General features: G+C 40.5%; 1 protein-coding gene across 3 annotated transcripts in view; it reads right to left on the bottom strand.

Moving 5' to 3' along the window:
* Positions 1 to 17456, bottom strand: part of zgc:152968 (uncharacterized protein LOC564848 homolog) — a 21599-nt gene extending 4143 nt beyond the window's left edge. Inside the window, exons 1-16 of one of the 3 annotated variants that reach the window (XM_057831886.1) lie at positions 17237 to 17455; positions 5298 to 5833; positions 5054 to 5235; positions 4798 to 4978; positions 4635 to 4742; positions 4126 to 4351; positions 3760 to 4055; positions 3253 to 3396; positions 3043 to 3157; positions 2884 to 2952; positions 1835 to 1972; positions 1642 to 1755; positions 1045 to 1118; positions 874 to 978; positions 500 to 615; positions 308 to 446 (exon numbers count right to left, since the gene is read on the bottom strand). In XM_057831886.1, the coding sequence (XP_057687869.1) occupies positions 308 to 446; positions 500 to 615; positions 874 to 978; positions 1045 to 1118; positions 1642 to 1755; positions 1835 to 1972; positions 2884 to 2952; positions 3043 to 3157; positions 3253 to 3396; positions 3760 to 4055; positions 4126 to 4351; positions 4635 to 4742; positions 4798 to 4978; positions 5054 to 5235; positions 5298 to 5833; positions 17237 to 17390 (2697 nt within the window). In that variant the 5' untranslated portion in view covers positions 17391 to 17455. Of the gene's footprint in view, positions 1 to 307; positions 447 to 499; positions 616 to 873; positions 979 to 1044; positions 1119 to 1641; positions 1756 to 1834; positions 1973 to 2883; positions 2953 to 3042; positions 3158 to 3252; positions 3397 to 3759; positions 4056 to 4125; positions 4352 to 4634; positions 4743 to 4797; positions 5236 to 5297; positions 5834 to 17236 lie in introns of all 3 variants that reach the window. The other 2 variants (XM_057831885.1, XM_057831884.1) reach the window with 2 other exon arrangements.

Here is a 17456-nt window from a genome sequence, read left to right as displayed (position 1 = left end):
ACGAATAGAGGATATTTTCATTTTTTCATTATCAACTCATTGGCTGCCATTGATGGGGGTAGGCATCCAATCCAATTAAAGTGGGAGGGTCTGCCACCCTCTTACTTCAAATAGATTGGACGTGTACTAGTGAAACTCATTCAATTAGTTTTAAATTAGTTTTTAAGAGCCACATGATTGGATGTCTCATCGTCAATGGCATTGAAAGAGTTCATACATTTTTATTTTTTTTTATTACTGTAGCATTGATAAAGTTGGAATTTTTTTTTTTATCGTGACAAAAAGCTATTCTGGTTAAAACTGTCACCTTGAGGGCACAGAGATCAGTTTCCAGACCGTGCCCGATCAGGATGGTTTCGGTACTGATGAAGCTCAACAAGGTCTTCTGCACCTCCGCGAGAGACGTTTGGACGTCCCTCACATCTTCTTCACTGATACCTGAAAATCTGGACGCTAGCCATGTTAGCAGCCTCCCGGATGCATCGGATGAATCAGTTACCTGGTGTTGTAGTCAATGACCTCATTGTGCGGCTTGAGAAACGTGTCGTAGATCACTTGGAGGCTCGAGTCCACAACAGTCACTCGTGATAGCTCCAGGCCTTGAATGGTGTAACACTGAGAAAACAAAAAGATGCTTTATACGATCCCGAGAGGAGTCAGCGTTGAGCTCATGTGGCTTTAAAGTCAAACAATTTTTAGTTTAAACGGCTGCCTTTTTTTTGGTCATTGCCGTAAAAATGCATGCTGGGGTTACCTCAAGTATTTTTTGTTTGATGAAGCACTAACTCATTAGCTGCCATTGACATCAATAAACTAGAACAAAAAAAAGGAAATCCTTGATGTTTTGCCACTTTGGTGAGGTGCAAAAGTCACCATTTCACAGTCAAGTGCGTAGACTCCGGGGCACCCAGTATCCTCAGGATGTTTGGGGCGGCTGGCCACAAAGCCATCCATGGCCAGGGAATCGTGCACGTGCAACTGCAGCGGATGACAAAATGCTCGATGAAAGCCGTCGGCACTGTCTGGCGTTGGTGGGCATCTAACCTTAAATATTTGACAAGGGGGTGCTCCCATCACTCCCTGGCAACAGCTGTAGCGAGTTTCAACTCCGCCGGGCACTGTGGCATCAAAAAATATCATTGACAAAGACTAAACAAGAGCAAGGGTTCATCAACTTTTTGAAATCTTTACAATAACAGGTTTTTGGTCCACTTCCACTTATGATTATCTAATTTTTTTTTTATATCAGACACATTTTTTTTTGGGGGGGGGGGGGGGGGGCTTCAGAAAAATAGAAGAAAAAAAAAAAAAAAACTTAATTATTAGAACTCCACCTGCCAAAAAATGTACTACTCTTGAAAAACTGGAGTTCTATTTCCCCCCCTTAGCGAATGCAACAAAATTCTGGAATTTCTAAATTTATAAATGGCGGAGAAAATAAGTACTGAAGACAAGAAAAAAAATGTCCATGTCCAAGTAAGACTCCTATGAGCATTGTCTTTTTCCAAGCTTAACTCATTGGCTGCCATTGACAGCGATGGATATCCATCTTGACAATGATTTCTACAAACCTTCCTAGTTAAAATGGATTATACATCCATCACCTTCAATGGCAGCGGAACCCAGTTTGAAATAGCGTACCTCTCTTCTCCACTCCTTTACCATAGTGATAGTTGCACTCCTCCATTCGGGTGTGTTTACCCGCTCTGTTGACAGAGTACATGGCTCCGCAGCGACAGCAAATCCTCTTCATGGCTAATGTCAGACAGAGCCAAAAGGATGCAAGCAAAGTGCTCTGCTGACGAGAAAAGTCGGAACATGTTGGTGCTCTTACGGTCATTGTTGGCCTTCTTGTTGGCGAACAGAACAGCACAGCCAGCTTTTTCTGGGTGCTGGATGGGAAAGTTCCTCTCAATTAGCTCCTCTTCGCTCAGTATGTAGTCCCGCAAAAAGTCATACAAAGAAGAGTCATCTGGCAAGACAATTGATGCATTTTAGTGGGCATGCTAACCAGAAAATGTCCCGAAATGTACATTTGTTTGAGCTGTTTGTCAGTTTTCCGAAATGTATATTTCTTTTCAACTTTTGTCTATTTGCCCATTTCCCAAAACATATGTAGTATATGTAAGTATATCTTGTGACATACTAGTACATGGTGGAAAACACAGACATGACTGAAAAAGCAGTTTCTGCCCTTGCACTCCTCTTTAAAAGAAACAACTGTTGTGTTTGCTGTGCATGCGGGTCAGTTTGCAGAGCGGATCTCTGACTGCGAATTAGTGCTCATGCGAAATACTTGAACGGGCTCGATGTACAAATGCTGTCTGAACGGGCACGCCAAAAAAAACATTGGAATTTTGCATTAAGACCTGCAGTATGAACCTAGCCCAAGAGCATTCACACCCAGTCCTCCTGGTTTTGAAGGCATTAATGTTCATTTTAGAGGATTCACAGGTATCTTCCTGATGATTTTGGAGTCATCTATTTAGGAACTTTCCTGGCCACTTCCTGTTTAATAACCAAAAATCAACAGGAAGTGATCCACAAATGGCCCTGAATCAACAGGAAATGACCCAGAAATGCCACACAATCAATATATTGCATATCCTACAAACAAACAAAAAAAAAAAACTTAAAGTGCAAATTGTTACAGTGATTTGATCAAGTAAATCATCCAGTTATTTTTTTCAGTGTAAAGAATGATTTCCTGACCCATGTATTGATAATTGTTGTATCGCCATATTGTGAGATAATATTGTGAGCCTTGCATCGCAAATTGTATCGTGATATACCCAGGGTTCCCACTCCTAGTACACATTATCCTGAAAACTTAGGTCAAGGTACAATTGTACTGCTCTATATGCACCAGTGCAGGACACAAACCTTTTGCTTTGAGCTTCTTCCAGTTGAGTGGAATACGCCCTTTGCTTGTTTTGCCATTGACTGTCTCATCTCCATAGGGGTTAAAAAAAAAAAAAAAAAAAAAAAAACGACTCAAGACAATACAACTTGGTTTCAGCATCAACCGCAGGAGTTTCTCACCTCTCATGGCGACACAATTCTGCTTTTTTAACCTTTTGAGAGCATTCACAGCCACGCTGAGATACTTGAGTTTGTTGACGCTACGGTTGTACACAACTTTCTCCTCAGCCACCGCCTGCCGAGCGGAACTACATGAACGTCACAACAGGACAGGACAGGACAGGACAGGACAGGACAGGACAGGACGTGGCCGGCAGGAAATGGCATCACCTTTTTGAAGGCCTCGTCGACGTTGGCGACAGACTCGAGGAACACTTCGGTGAACTGAGTGACGTAGCGTTGTCGGATGTCGTGGGGAACTTTGGCTTTGGCTTCGTCGACCTGCCGCTTCCCTTTTCGTTTAGTGGTGGCAGGCTTCCACAAAAAAATACAAATAGTAATATTTATTATATGCGATGTAGTGTCTTGGTAAAGAACAGTTTGAAAACAACTAATTACCTAAATGACCGATGTCAATACTATCCAATATTATAAAATGCTTTTATCTGCCAATATTATCGGACAACTCTACCTGTAACAATACATAAACTAGCCGCAGGTTCTAAAAAGGGGCTGGTTCCAGCACTAGTTTATAGTTTGAAAATTAACGAACATTAGTCAATGACAGTGTTTTACCTTGCATTTTTTTTTACAATCTGGTGGTTTTCAGACTGTCACCGGACAAATTTAGATTAAAAAAAATATCAAAATCTACTGTTACTTGACATTGCCACATACCTTATCAGCCAATCGGCTAGGCGCGTTACCAGCAGTGGTGGAAAGCGCCATTGCCCTGGAGGACCTGGAGAATCTCAGAGGGGTGGCAGGAATGAGCAGAGGGGTGACAGAGCGATGCCTTACCGCTGAGTCACCGGCGGGCCTGTTGGCTATGGGGACCGAGTGTCCTGGAGTGATTGGAGTAAGGACGGAGGTGACATCGCTGAGGTTGGAGGTGATTGGGACTGCGCCCTGAGGCAGGATCAGATGCAAGTTGTTGCCCACGTTGAGCACAGTGGAGCCTGGGGTTATGTACACTGCGAGGACACAATGTCTTTCAACTATACTATGGTATACAAGGTGTACATGTACCATTAGAAAGTTTACCATTCTCTTGAGGAGGCAAAGTGGTGACTGGTGCCGCGGGAGCTGAAAGAACTGGTGCAGACCGGATCTCCTGCTTTTTCTGACCAACAGACGATTGGAAGGCTCTGTCTCCTTTCATCGGGGCCTTCAAAACTACGGCCTTGTGCAGAGACGTGGCCGCTGGCGTTACTGGCCCTCGTAGTGGAAACAGAATCTGAGGTTCTGGTCTCCTTTTTGCTGCTGGAACCTTTCAAAAGATATATTTTAATCCTAATAAAGGCGTGCCGCAGCAGTAACAATAAAAGGTGCCATTTTATTGAATTATATCCAGTAGAAATGGGCATTTTTGCTTGGCCTTCTATTGTGGTCGACCCAAGGGGCGCCTGTGAAATCATCATTGATCAGTTGAACTGCAAATAGATTTGCTTAAAAACACAACTTACACCATTTAAACAGGGCTTTGGCTACAACATGTTGCATTTTAGAATGAGCACCAATTTGTGAATAAGCAAGAATGTGTCCTCCCCAACCTCTGTCTCTTTGGACTCATGTGCAATCCTCCTCTTTTCTGGCAGTTCTTTGGGTTTTACGGCTGGAATCTCATTCTTGTGGGATGTCACCACGGCTGTACGTTCCATCTGGCAAGAACAAACATTGTTGGCTGCACTGAAAGTTGCCATAAAACAAACTTACAGGATCCACCGGCTGCTCCTGGCGGTCCACCTCCTGGTTTTTGGCCTCCATGAAGATGCGGTAGCACTCCTCCGTCGGGTCGCCGTCAGACAGCTCAATGTCCAGATCGTCTTGGTCCTCATCTGAGCTGGAACTGATGACAATGACGTCGTCGTCGTCGTTCTCGGTCAGCTCCTGGTGGCTATGGCGTGTATTGGATTTAGCGGTGGAACCAAATTCCTGAACGCTCTTCTTGGGAGGGTGGCACTCAACGGACCTGGGGACTTCCACAAAAAGTGGTTCGTCATACTGGTTCGAAATGTGATGATGCACGGTTTCTTCATCGTCTGATTGAGAACACTGAGAGGAATTGGGACTCGTTGCATCGGGGGCTTCCGGACTCTCAGTTAGGTCAATCACAGCTTCGGCAGATTCTTCTCGGGCCTTTTCCTGGGCTATCTGCAGAGATGAGGACGCTAAATGTAAGAGTATTAAGGGGAAATAGGAATAACAACACCAACCTCCAGCTCTGGTCCCACTTGCGCATCAGAATCACTGTCAGTTGAGTCTGCCTGAGCAGACTTCCTGTCAGGTGATGCAGCCATATTGACGGTCAAGATGGGATCATCATCGGCGTCATGCTGTACCCCAGGAGAGCAAGGGGGGGAGGTCGCCACCTGCTGGCTACTTGGCTTTTTTCTGTCACACTGGTACACGCTCTTCCCTTTTAAAGTCTTTTTGTAGGACGAAAATTCGGCTGTGAAATTGGACATGGGGTCGTATTCCAAGTCTGTCCTCGGTTTGGAATTGTCAACCACGTATTTTCTGGATTGGGAAGGCACAGCATTAGCTTGTCCGTACCAATCACCATTTCCCTTTTTGCCTTCCTCCCCAGTAGGGGTGATGTCCGCGGCGCAGTAGCCCAACAGGCGCCTCTGCTCTCGCTCGACTTCGAACTTGGCTGCTTTGATCTTCTTGTTGATCTGCTGGAGCTCATCTGTGGAATCGTTTACGACTTGAGCCACACCCCAGACTGATGGCTGGCCATATTGGGCAACTGCAAGGAAGGAATCACATGAACCACACTTATTTTATCAAATTAGACAAAATGTAAACATGCCAGTGGTGGTGTTGTTGGCCATAATGCACAACCATGCTACCCGCCGATTGAGTTGATTTGGGATTTAAATTTCCTTCGGTTTCAAGTAGGTGTAGGAACCTCTGTGTACCTCCCAATACGATGAGTAGTAATAAAAGGCTCACAATAATGATTATCACACAATATTGCAATTCAACAATTATAATTAAATGGGTCAGGAACATAATCTGACATTCAACGATACAAATATTAGAGAAAAACAAGCCATTTCAAAATGGAAAAAGAAAATATTCATTTTTTGCAGTCGTGAACAGTCTGTCAATCCGACTTCCTCACAACTATGAGAATATTTCAGCTCAACAGTTGCTGTATTGCCCAATTCATCATGCAGGTACGTTTCGATAACCACAGATCGTCAAACATGCTCTCGGCCTTCTGATGTCCGAGCCAATTAGGGGAAAGAGGTGGGAGCTGCATAAGTGACAATCATGAAGTGACTATCTGGTTGAATACAATGGCGCAGTGCACAGCGGTTCTTGTAGATAGGTCAATTTCAGACGCTTTATCAGAAATACTCAATTTCCACATTAAAAGAGGAACAAAGAACATCAGATTCGCCATTTAAATTTGACAAAATATTACCTTAGTTAATAAAAAAATTCAAAAAGTGACAGATTTCCTATCAATTCGAGAGTTATTTTTGACACTCCTAAATTAGTAGGCACTTGGACAAAGACTTGAAATGCATCTTTTTCACAATTTTTGGTTCACATTCTACGAGGCTCATAATTCAGGCACAGTCATTGCGCTAGCCAATGGGGCAAGGTGTTACATGGCAATCTCAAATATTTCACAAACAAGTAATACAAGATGTAAACGACCTAAGAAATAAAAATCAAATATACTCATCATTTTTAGGTGACAAATCCAGCAACAAGTTACCATATTCACCCCCCCTCCCCCATTGTGCTTTATTGTATTTTTGAGCCATTTAGTTTGGCAAGGTTAAAAAAAAGTTAGGTTTCATTTGTTGTTCTAAACATATTTAGGCTGTTTTTTAACTCACGTTTTGCTTCCCCCACGACATTCCCTCTCCTACATCGGCATTAACCCTTTAAGGTCTGGGCCTATTTTGTCTGATTTTGCATGCCTTTGAAGTTGCCTTTATATTTCAAAGAAAGAATTGTTTATGATGGCCTGGTTTGGTCCCTTTTTTTGTGACACCTTGAACTTCATGTCCAAACTGTTGTTTCCTTCACTGACCAATTATAAATCATCATTTTGGGCCCAAAAAGACCAAAAATTCCAAAATCGTTTTGTCAAAATTTTTAATATTGATGTCCAATTGACAACCAAACATGCATAACGAACCGTTTTGAAACTTTGTAATATTTATTCAACATGTTAGGATGAACATTCAACCAAAAAAAATTTAGAATAAATAGTCTTATATTTGACAATTCAACATAAACAACAGGTATAGCCATAGGCGTTTTTTTGCCTTTATACATGCTCTAGGCAAAACAGGTTATATACAGCAGACCAAACAGTGAAGAACAGTGAAAAAATATACCATCTAACACAAAAAGTGTTTAGAGGCCATCTCTTTATGAGTTTAGGTATTGCGGCCCGTCACCTGATGAAAACTATGTACACACAATCAAGCTTCTTGAACACACATTTATATACACAAATTGAGAAGACTGATTGTGGGGAAAAAAAAAATATATATATATATATATATATATATATAACATTGGGAAAAAAGTATTTTCAAAAATATTTACAATAAACAAGTTAAATTTTTTTCAGGCATGCCACTCCGAAAAGCAGTTTCGTTCTGGAATTAGACACAGTGCTACATCACACAGCCCACACTTCCATAGGGTGTCGGTCCTCTTTCCACCCTTCCATTTTCATTTCACTTTACTTTCATTGTCACTATAAATGTACATGAAAAAAAGTCAGTATTTATGAAAATAATAAAGTATAAAATAAAAATATATACAGCAATAAATAATAATGGAAATCTATATGTATGACAATAGAAAGAATACCACAGCTGAATATGTGCTACATCCCTAATCTTCATATAGAAAGAAGACCACAAATTATACTTTGATCTGATATGCACATTTTATTATTATATACACAAACACACACTTATATTGCATCAAAATTAACTTTGTCTTGCAATATCAAAAGAAACTTTCAAAAGAAACTTTTTCAGCATTAAAAAAAAAAGTGAGTTGGCTTACCTCTGCTCGTCGATGGCGTCACCCACGTGTTCAAATCCGTCACTATCTTCACTCGAGGACTCTTCCGAAGAAGACGATGATGACGAATTTGGACCATCCTCTTCCTCAAGTTGATCAAAAAGCACAATTGCTTGCGCTAAATTTAGTTTTCCGTTCATTCTCAAAGTCACACAAAGTCGCTCGCTCGCTCGTTTCAAACGGCCGCCGCTCGCTCCCTCTCGTTCGGTGGAACCTCGCACGGCAGTTATATTTATAAAAAAAAAAAAAAAAAAAAAAAAAAAAAAAACGCATTTTGTGCTTCCACTGTGACTTCGAAAGGGTTTGTTTGATTTGTGTTTTTTTCATGGAGCTTCCGTTTTGAAAAAGGGCAAGAAATGATGGAAATATAGACATAAACAAATGATCCATGCAGCGTTTTAATGTTTTTTTGAGAGGACAATAAAACTATAAAACTTAAATGACAATATCTCACGTTTTAGTTGGTCGATTGACTTCAAATAACAACGAGAGTAAACCGCAACTTCCGCACTTTAAAACGAGACCAACCAACGGCATGTGGGTGACGTAATTAAAACGTGAGGGTGCTTCAAAGACGACGTGCGCTGAGGATGCGCCGGCGCGTCCTTCGACTCTCAAGGGTTAAAATAACATGCAAATTGCCAATTATGCAAAATAGGTGTTTTACATCATCTAGCGACTTTTAGGACAGCCAGTGTTCTGCCAAAATGTGCTACATCGGCGAAACGTCTACATGAGTCCACTTTGACACCCAAAGTTATGGGGAGAGATTTGTCTCAAAAATATTCTCACAAATACATCCGCGATTCACACATATTTTTTGTAGATGCACAAATATATCCAAGATTTTCACATGTATTTTCGAGATCCACAAATATATTCGTGAGTTTCACATGTGTTTTTGTAATCCACAAATATATCCGTGAGTTTTACGTTTGTTTTTTTATGTTGTGCGTGCACTCATCATGAATTATTGTTTGCAAACATTCGAATTGTATTTGTGAATCGGCGGCCGCGTGCATTTCTTTTTGAGACAAACATAACAAGAAACGTTCAAATTTTCACACACAAGCGCATTCGCGATTCACACGTTTTTCAAATTCACAAATACGTCCGCAATTCTCACAAATACATTAGTCATCTTCACATGTGTTTTTCAGATCCACAAATACGTCCGCGTTTTCCACATGTAATTTTCAAATCCACAAATACTTCCGCAAATTTCACGTGTTTTTTTAATGATGTGCGTGCAATTATCATGACTTGACATTTTTTAAGTATTCAATTTTGCTTGTGACTTGTTGGAGCTGTGTTTTTTAACAGCGAACACGCGCATTTATTTTTGAGACAAACGTCACTCGATGCCTGACCAAGATTTTCTCACACACAACAAGCCGACAATTTTCACAGGTGTCTCAAAACACCTCCGTTTCCATCCGATAGGTGGCACTATAAAGCGCATAGACTAGTCTATAAAGGTATGATTCCCAAACTTGAAGAACTATCAAGGCGGTCCGTGTACCTTTTGGCAGTTTGTTTTTCCTTCTATATCTATATCCTTCAATATTTGTTTTCCTACGAGTTCGCTTTTAAGATGAGCCTTGACCCGGAAAAAAGTTCTTCAACAAGGCATCGTCTTCCGGGTCATGGCTTATTGAATTCTTTACAAAAACAAATCTTTATTCTTGGACAATTAGATGCAGAAGAAAATCATTTTTGTGTCACAACTTTTTAATTGCAACGGGCACCTGAAGTCTTACGCGGAGTTTTTTGATTATTTTCAGTTACCAGTTAGACCTCAGCAATATGCTATTGTTTATGATGCGATTCCTTCAGGATTCATTATGCTGTGCAGAAATCTAACCATGCCATTTCAAACTGTATCTCCTCCAAATATACTAAATTCAAGTGTGGGTAAATTATGTTAACTACATTACAAAAATTCGAATAGATACACTCGATCTCTATTTCAGAATGAGATTAGATCCACACCATATCTTAAGTCTTTTTGGAATCAATATGTTGGACATATCATTTGGTCTAAGGCGGGGCCGGATCTATGGGGGGGCCGGGGTGGGCACGGCCCACCCAGACGTGAGTCGTGCCCACCCAATCAAAATGTCGGTGTTCTGTTATGCATAAAAGATTGATGGGTTTTGTGATTGAATGCCTGAGTTTTATTGCTTTTACGTCTTATTAGCATCATCTAGTAGACGCCTTAATTTACTGCATCCCATGTGCACTTTATTTGAAAGAAACTGTCACACGGATGTTCAGTAGTTGTTCAGTAAGGAATCACACGAAGACGGCCGCAGTCAGTTCGCACTGTCTCTGTGACCACTTTGCCTTGAATTTGAAGTTGCATCGCCGGTATGTATTGTTTAAATGTGTTTAAAAACGTAAATATGTGAATTGTGTGTACTTCAGTGCAAAAAAAGTGTGACAGATTCACTTAGTATGAAACTTGTGATATGTTAATTACCCACGAGTTAGAGGATCGGCAAAATGGCGTCTCGGGCGCTCTGCTAATTGTTTATTCATATTTTCATATGCAGTTTGCTACAGATAGGGCAGTATATATGCGATTTCATATATTGTGCATAATTTGATTGTGTTGTTTTGTCTGTTTTCTTTACTTTCACCCTTTTGAGTGTTAATAAACCTGCTTAGACATAGCCACGTCTGTAGAGTCGTTGATCCGAGAAAGGTGTCCATAGTCACGACTATCGTGACGGCACAGTCTCTATTTAGCGTCGCACTGGATATAGAGAACGCACGGAGAGTTGGTCTCACCACCCGAACAAGTAATCACCAAAACAAGCTGTTTTTCCAACCTCATTTGTTATCCCCGCGCTTCCTCTCTCTCCTCCTGACACATTCTCGCAGTCGGACATCCGGGCATTAATGACGTCACCAGCCACAACAAAGCGTCGCCATATTGAAATGGGGGCAAAACACGAGTCACAAGCAGTTGCTCTGTCCTTTATTGTAGTACAAACGCGTTGAACTTTTGTCTTATTTGCGGTCTTTTTTTCCATCGGAATGACTAAAAGTTGCCGTGTTGAGGTTTGTAACACAAGGAAGAGTTCGGAGCCACATTTGAAGTTCTTTATTCTTCCTCGTGAGAAAAAAAGGACAAGCAAATGGCTGAAAGCAATTAATTAGGGAACAGTAAAAGAAGACTGTTCCGTGGACCATTCTCGCCAGTGGAAACCGAAATCCAGGCACATTTACTGTACGTTTGCAGCTGACATTTTATTAGTGGTGAGTAAACTTTAATCGATTTTTCTTGCCCCGATTAGCTGCTAGGATTCAATAGACTAAGCATTTTTATTATTACCGTAACTGACAACTTGCAAAGCGTTATTTTTCTTTTGCCATGAACTGCTCTGATCGGTCAATCGGCATATTATTGGACTGGTGGGAATTGGTTATTTTGCTGTGACGTGTTAACAGCTAAATAACGCTTGGAGGCAAATTACCGGTTACGGCAGAAATGATCACTCCGTATATATTACCAGTTTTCTTAGTTCCTCACAGTACATATTCCACGTAATTGGTAAAGGTCAACTTACTGGGTGACTTTATGAGGTAGTTGTAGATGTTACCGAACTCCACTGCAGGCAATTCCTTTGGATTGTTTATCCAGCTATGAGCTGCGACTTTGTATGGGCAGATTTGCAGGCCAATACACGCTAATTTTAAGTTGTATCGCCTCCTCGCGTCTGTCGGCAGTGACTTGTGATAATAAGTCATGTTTAAGACGTTTTTAATGAAAAAAAGACGCAAAACACAGCTGAAATATATTAATTTCAGACGTTTGTCTACGGATGTTTACCTGTGTATGCCCCCATCTCAAAATGGCGACACGTTGCTATGCGAGATGACGTCATCGTGACATCACGCCGACAGCAAGAATAAGTAGATAGATGAATGGAAAAAAAACAACAAACAAACAAAAAACAAACCCCCCAAAAATTAATGCAGCCTCAACGGGACACAAGCCAGTGTCCTACTTGCGCCGGTCCCAAGCCTGGAGAAATGCAGAGGGTAAAAAAAAGCCTGCATTGGGGGTGCCCCCTCAAGTTTTCTTAGTGCCCACTCTGGTGGGTAAACCTAGATCCGGGACTGGTCTAAGGTATGGACTATCCCCAATATGTTTCCGTTGACAAGTAAGGTCAAAGAAGTCGCTTTCAAAATTATCCATAGATACTATCAAGCGGGACATTGAGACAAACTTTTATTTTTCTGTGGAAATCATCCAGAGACAGTTCAGCACCTTTTTTGTTCCTGCTCTTTTTCCAATAAGTTTTGGAAAGAACTTTGCAAGTTCATCATCAGGAACCTACATGTGGACTTCAAACTCAAATGGGAAAATGTCATTTTTTGTTTCTGTAAGAATCGCAAGAATGAGTGTTTTTATCATTAATCTTCTCATTTTGCTATCGAAATTCTACCTCCACAATTTTATATTTGGCAAGATTTTTTAAAAATCTCACTTTCATAACGAGAGTGTGTGCTACATAAATCTGTTTTTTTCTTTTTCTTTTTTTTTTTTTTAAATCAAATAATTCACTTTCATAATGAGAGTGTGTGCTACATAAATCTTTTTTTTTTTTTTTTTTTTAAATCTAACCTAAAAGCGGAAAAAACAATATTTGTGAAAAACTTTGTGAATAATTGATTACAGCATTATTCATTGTTTGTTTTTTTTTCTCTGATTTGTAATGTTTGAAATGTTTATGCCCCCTGCCATATTTGTGTTTTGTTTTATTTTTGGTTTGTATTCTTGATTCTTCATCTTTCTGTTTTTTTTTTTTTTTTTTTGAAAGATGGATTAAGGCTCGTTTCCGTTATTGAATTAGCGGTTTTTAATTGGGAAACGGGAGATGATTCATTTCTCTTTTTTTTTGTTAACACACATAAAAATTGGGCTTGTTTTCCAACATTAGAAGGAAAAACGAATGGCCAACTGTCCCAAAACACCTGTTTATCTGTTGCCCGGTGTTATGTCACCCGCTAGGTGTCAGTATGTGATCTCTTTTGATGGGTACTTTTGACCTTTCTATGCGCTCAATACTGCCACCTATCGGGTGGTACGGAGGTGTTTTGAGACACAAGTGAAAATTGTCGGCTAGTTGTGTGTGAGAAAATCTTGGTCAGACATCGAGTGACGTTTGTCTCAAAAATAAATGCGCGTGTTCGCTGTTAAAAAACAGCTCCAACAAGTCACAAGCAAAACTGAATACTTAAAAAATGTCAAGTCATGATAATTGCACGCACATCATTAAAAAAACACGTGAAATTTGCGGAAGTATGTGTGGATTTGAAAATTACATGTGGAAAACGGGGACGTATTTGTGGATCTGAAAAACATGTGAAAATGACTAATGTATTTGTGAGAATCGCGGACATATTTGTGAATTTGAAAAACGTGTGAATCGCGAATGCGCTTGTGTGTGAAAATTTGAACGTTTCTTGTTATGTTTGTCTCAAAAAGAAATGCACGCGGCCGCCGATTCACAAATACAATTCGAATGTTTGCAAACAATAATTCATGATGAGTGCACGCACAACATAAAAAAACACACGTAAAACTCACGGATATATTTGTGGATTACAAAAACACATGTGAAACTCACGAATATATTTGTGGATCTCGAAAATACATGTGAAAATCTTGGATATATTTGTGCATCTACAAAAAATATGTGTGACTCGCGGATGTATTTGTGAGAATATTTTTGAGACAAATCTCTCCCCATACAAAGTACTACCGTGCGCTTTGTAACTGTCACCTCCGTGTTCCTCTTTCTTCCTTACGACATCCACCACGCGGTGGCGCCTCTTTATGTTCGTTTTGTTCTTCTGTTGCTCCTCACTTTTTGGTCGGAGTCAATAGGGAATGGGACGTACTACGTCACTGTTTGGACGCGCCTCCATGCTGGCAATATGATTTACTTCCGGTTCGGCAGAGTCAATGCGGATTGTAACGTGTGGTAGTGCTAAGCTAACTCTTTCGGTGTTTAAGAAAATATGGGTGCTTATTGTTGCGTTACCGGGTGCAACAGCATCTCCTACGACAAAAAAAGGGGTTAGGAAAAATGGACTCACTTTTCACCGTTTTCCTGCATGGAGGACCAAATATCAGATCACGAAGGTACGACGGATGGCTGGATTGCAGCGGTTCGTCGGAAAAGCATTTCTTATGATCATATTTCTGCTGGAATGAGAGTGTGTTCCTGTCATCTCTACTCTTGTAAGTTGAACGATTTATCCACTTTTGGTTTCAATACGTTTTTCTTTTTTTACACCGTTGTGTAAATCTGCCTCGGTAGCAATGCTCGCCTACTACGACTCACCTACCTGTTGTGTTCCTAGGTAAACCTGCTGACAACACATCCCGATTTGTCACCATCTCTCTTCTTGGATCATTTCACAAAGAAAATTTGTTCAATGGAGTGGTTCCATTTGTCCTGTGTCGGACTCAAACAAGCCCCTGCTGCAGACGCCATCTGGGTCTGCCCTTCTCGTCGATGAACTGCGGGCTTTTAACTTGTGAAAATGCAAGAACTGTAATGCACATATTTATTCTGCCTGGCTATTTAACTATGGCCAGTGAGGTATTATTATTATTATTTTATTTTTTTTTAAACCACTTTGACAAAGACACGTTTCATTGTAATGTTGAATTTATATATTCTATTATTATTTTTAAATTATAATATTCTTATTTGCACTTATGGAGACTTTAGACTGTCAATTCAAATAGTGTTGGAAAAGTTGCAATACCTAAAATAGAAATGCAAGAACTGTAAAGTACATATTTTTACACCTTTATTTACCTAAGGCCACTGGATGTTTTTTAACTTTGAAAAAATACAGGTTTTGTTGTGATCTTGTATTTATATCGTATATAGCTTTTTATAATGCATTATGTATTATAATATTTGCTGCCCCCTGCCAGAGTGTGGGCCATTTTGTACTAAAAGGATTTTAAACTGTCAGTTCAAATACTGTGTTGGAGACTAGTACTTGCAATACTTAAAATGGAAATGCAAGAACTTTAAAGCACATATTTATCCTGTCTGGCAATTTACCCAAGGCCAGTAAATAGTGTTTTAAACTGCTTTGACAAAGACACGTTTATTGTGATCTTGTATTTGTGTATTACTTATAATTATATAATATTTGCTGCCACCGTCAGAGGGTGGGCCTTGTTTGCACTAATTTAAAGATTTTAAACTGTCAATTAAAATATCGTATTGGAGAAATTGCATTACTTGAAATAAATCTATTGCAACTTATCAGTCCCAGTTCTTGTCTACAACACTGTCCAAAAATTGTCAATGCATATTCCAAATAGAATAACAAAATTAAGTCACCTGACTTTGTAATTATTACACCTGTTTATTATGAAGACCTGAAGTAAACAACAAGCAGTTACAGTTTGTCAAGAAGTTGTTCAAGTCATGTTTTGGTATTCATATTTTATTGACTTTTCACAACAACACTTGGGATCGTGTTTGTAAGAGCAGAGCAAACTGAAGTTTCAGCGTGCACTCTTCGCCTTTCCAACCTCTCATAACGCTCCGATGTGGTGCGCTTGACCTCAGAATAACCCAAGAAGAGATATGGTGACCAATCGGGATGTGTTGTCAGCATTTCATGTGCAGGTTTTCCTAGTAACACAACAGGTAGGTGAGGAGGAGGAGAAGGTTAGCATTGCTACCGAGGCAGATTTACACAACAGTAAAAAAAAAAACACACAAAAAAACCGTATTGAAACCAAAACGGATAAATCGTTCAACTTACAAGAGTAGAGATGAGGGGAATACTCTCATTCCAGCAGAAATATGATCATAAGAAATGCTTTTCCGACGAACCGCTGCAATCCAGCCATCAGTCGTGCCTTCGTGATCTGATATTTGGTCCTCCATGCAGGAAAACGGTGAAAAGTGAGTCCAGTTTTCCTCGCCCTTTTTTTAGTCGTAGGAGAAGCTGTTGCACCCGGTAACACAACAATACACACCCATAATTTCTTTCTAAAACACCGAAAGAGTTAGCTTAGCACGACCACACGTTACAATCCGCATTGAGTCTGCTGACCCGGAAGTGAATCATATTGCCAGCATGGAGGCGCGTCCAAACAATGACGTAGTACGTCCCATTCCCTATTGTGACCGCGTGCGCGTGGTCCGTTGCACTCCCGAGTGACGAGTGGTCGAGCTGGATTGATTTTGTGTGTGTGTGTGTGTGTGTGTGTGTGTGTGTGTGTGTGTGTGTGTGTGTGTGTGTGTGTGTGTGTGTAATAAAAGTGCGTAAGTGGAAGTCTGCTTCATTTTTTTTTTATGCACACATCCTGCCCTGCCACTCGTTACAGCTTTCAGCTTGTTTTGTTTGGATCCATACAGGCAGGACGAACTAAAAATACGTAAATGTAGTTATATCAAATAAGGACAGTTTAAATGCCCTACATGACTAATGTGGTCAACAGATCAACACTGCTGTAAAGCTACCACTAGAAAACAATGGTTAAAAGTATGAACGGGAAATACATGCAAAAAGTATTTTTGAGGCAATGAAAAGGTAATAAACAACTCAATAAAACCAAAAAGTGAGTACTCTGCGCTTTTAACAGATGTGCACATGGGTGCAAAATGCTTGCGCATGAGCACAGAGCATTGTGTAGACGTCTTGCCGCGTAGGAAGGAATTGCAGAACACGGGTTGCATATATTTTACGCAAACTGGTTGTTTTTTATTGTTGTAATTTTGTATTGTTCAGTAATGATAACAGGAAAGCCAATAGCTCCTTATCTTAGTGGAGAGTTGTTGGCAACACAAAAAGTGGCAAAATCCAGGCCGCCACATGTGTGCAGCGCAAAATGGCGTCTTTGCACGTATTTCAAACTTGAAAACCAACTCAATTATAATTCCTATTTACTTAATTTTCTTCCGAGTAGAATCCAAATAGTGCAACTAATATGACACAAAAGACGAAGCGCAACAGTTCTGTTATTTACGTTTTTGAAAAAGTTTGAAAAGTAACATCTCTCTAACGTTAACATGCACCTTGCGCTCACCTGCTAATGAAGACCTCGACCCAGACGACGGCGAAGAATAACCGCAAACATGTCGCATGTCCTCGGCATGTTTGTACCAGCAGTGGGGTCGGTCGCAGCCGCGCCGGCAGACTGGACAGGGCAGCTGGGCGAAGAAACCAGACGATGGGAACATCGCTGGTCAACCACACGGCCGCCAGTTGTCTGTCTAATTATCAGTTCCGTTCAGGATCAAGCGCTT

This window comes from Corythoichthys intestinalis, chromosome 3 (assembly GCF_030265065.1).
Source record: "Corythoichthys intestinalis isolate RoL2023-P3 chromosome 3, ASM3026506v1, whole genome shotgun sequence".
NCBI classification, from domain to species: domain Eukaryota; kingdom Metazoa; phylum Chordata; class Actinopteri; order Syngnathiformes; family Syngnathidae; genus Corythoichthys; species Corythoichthys intestinalis.
This window is presented reverse-complemented; position numbering and strand designations above follow the sequence as displayed.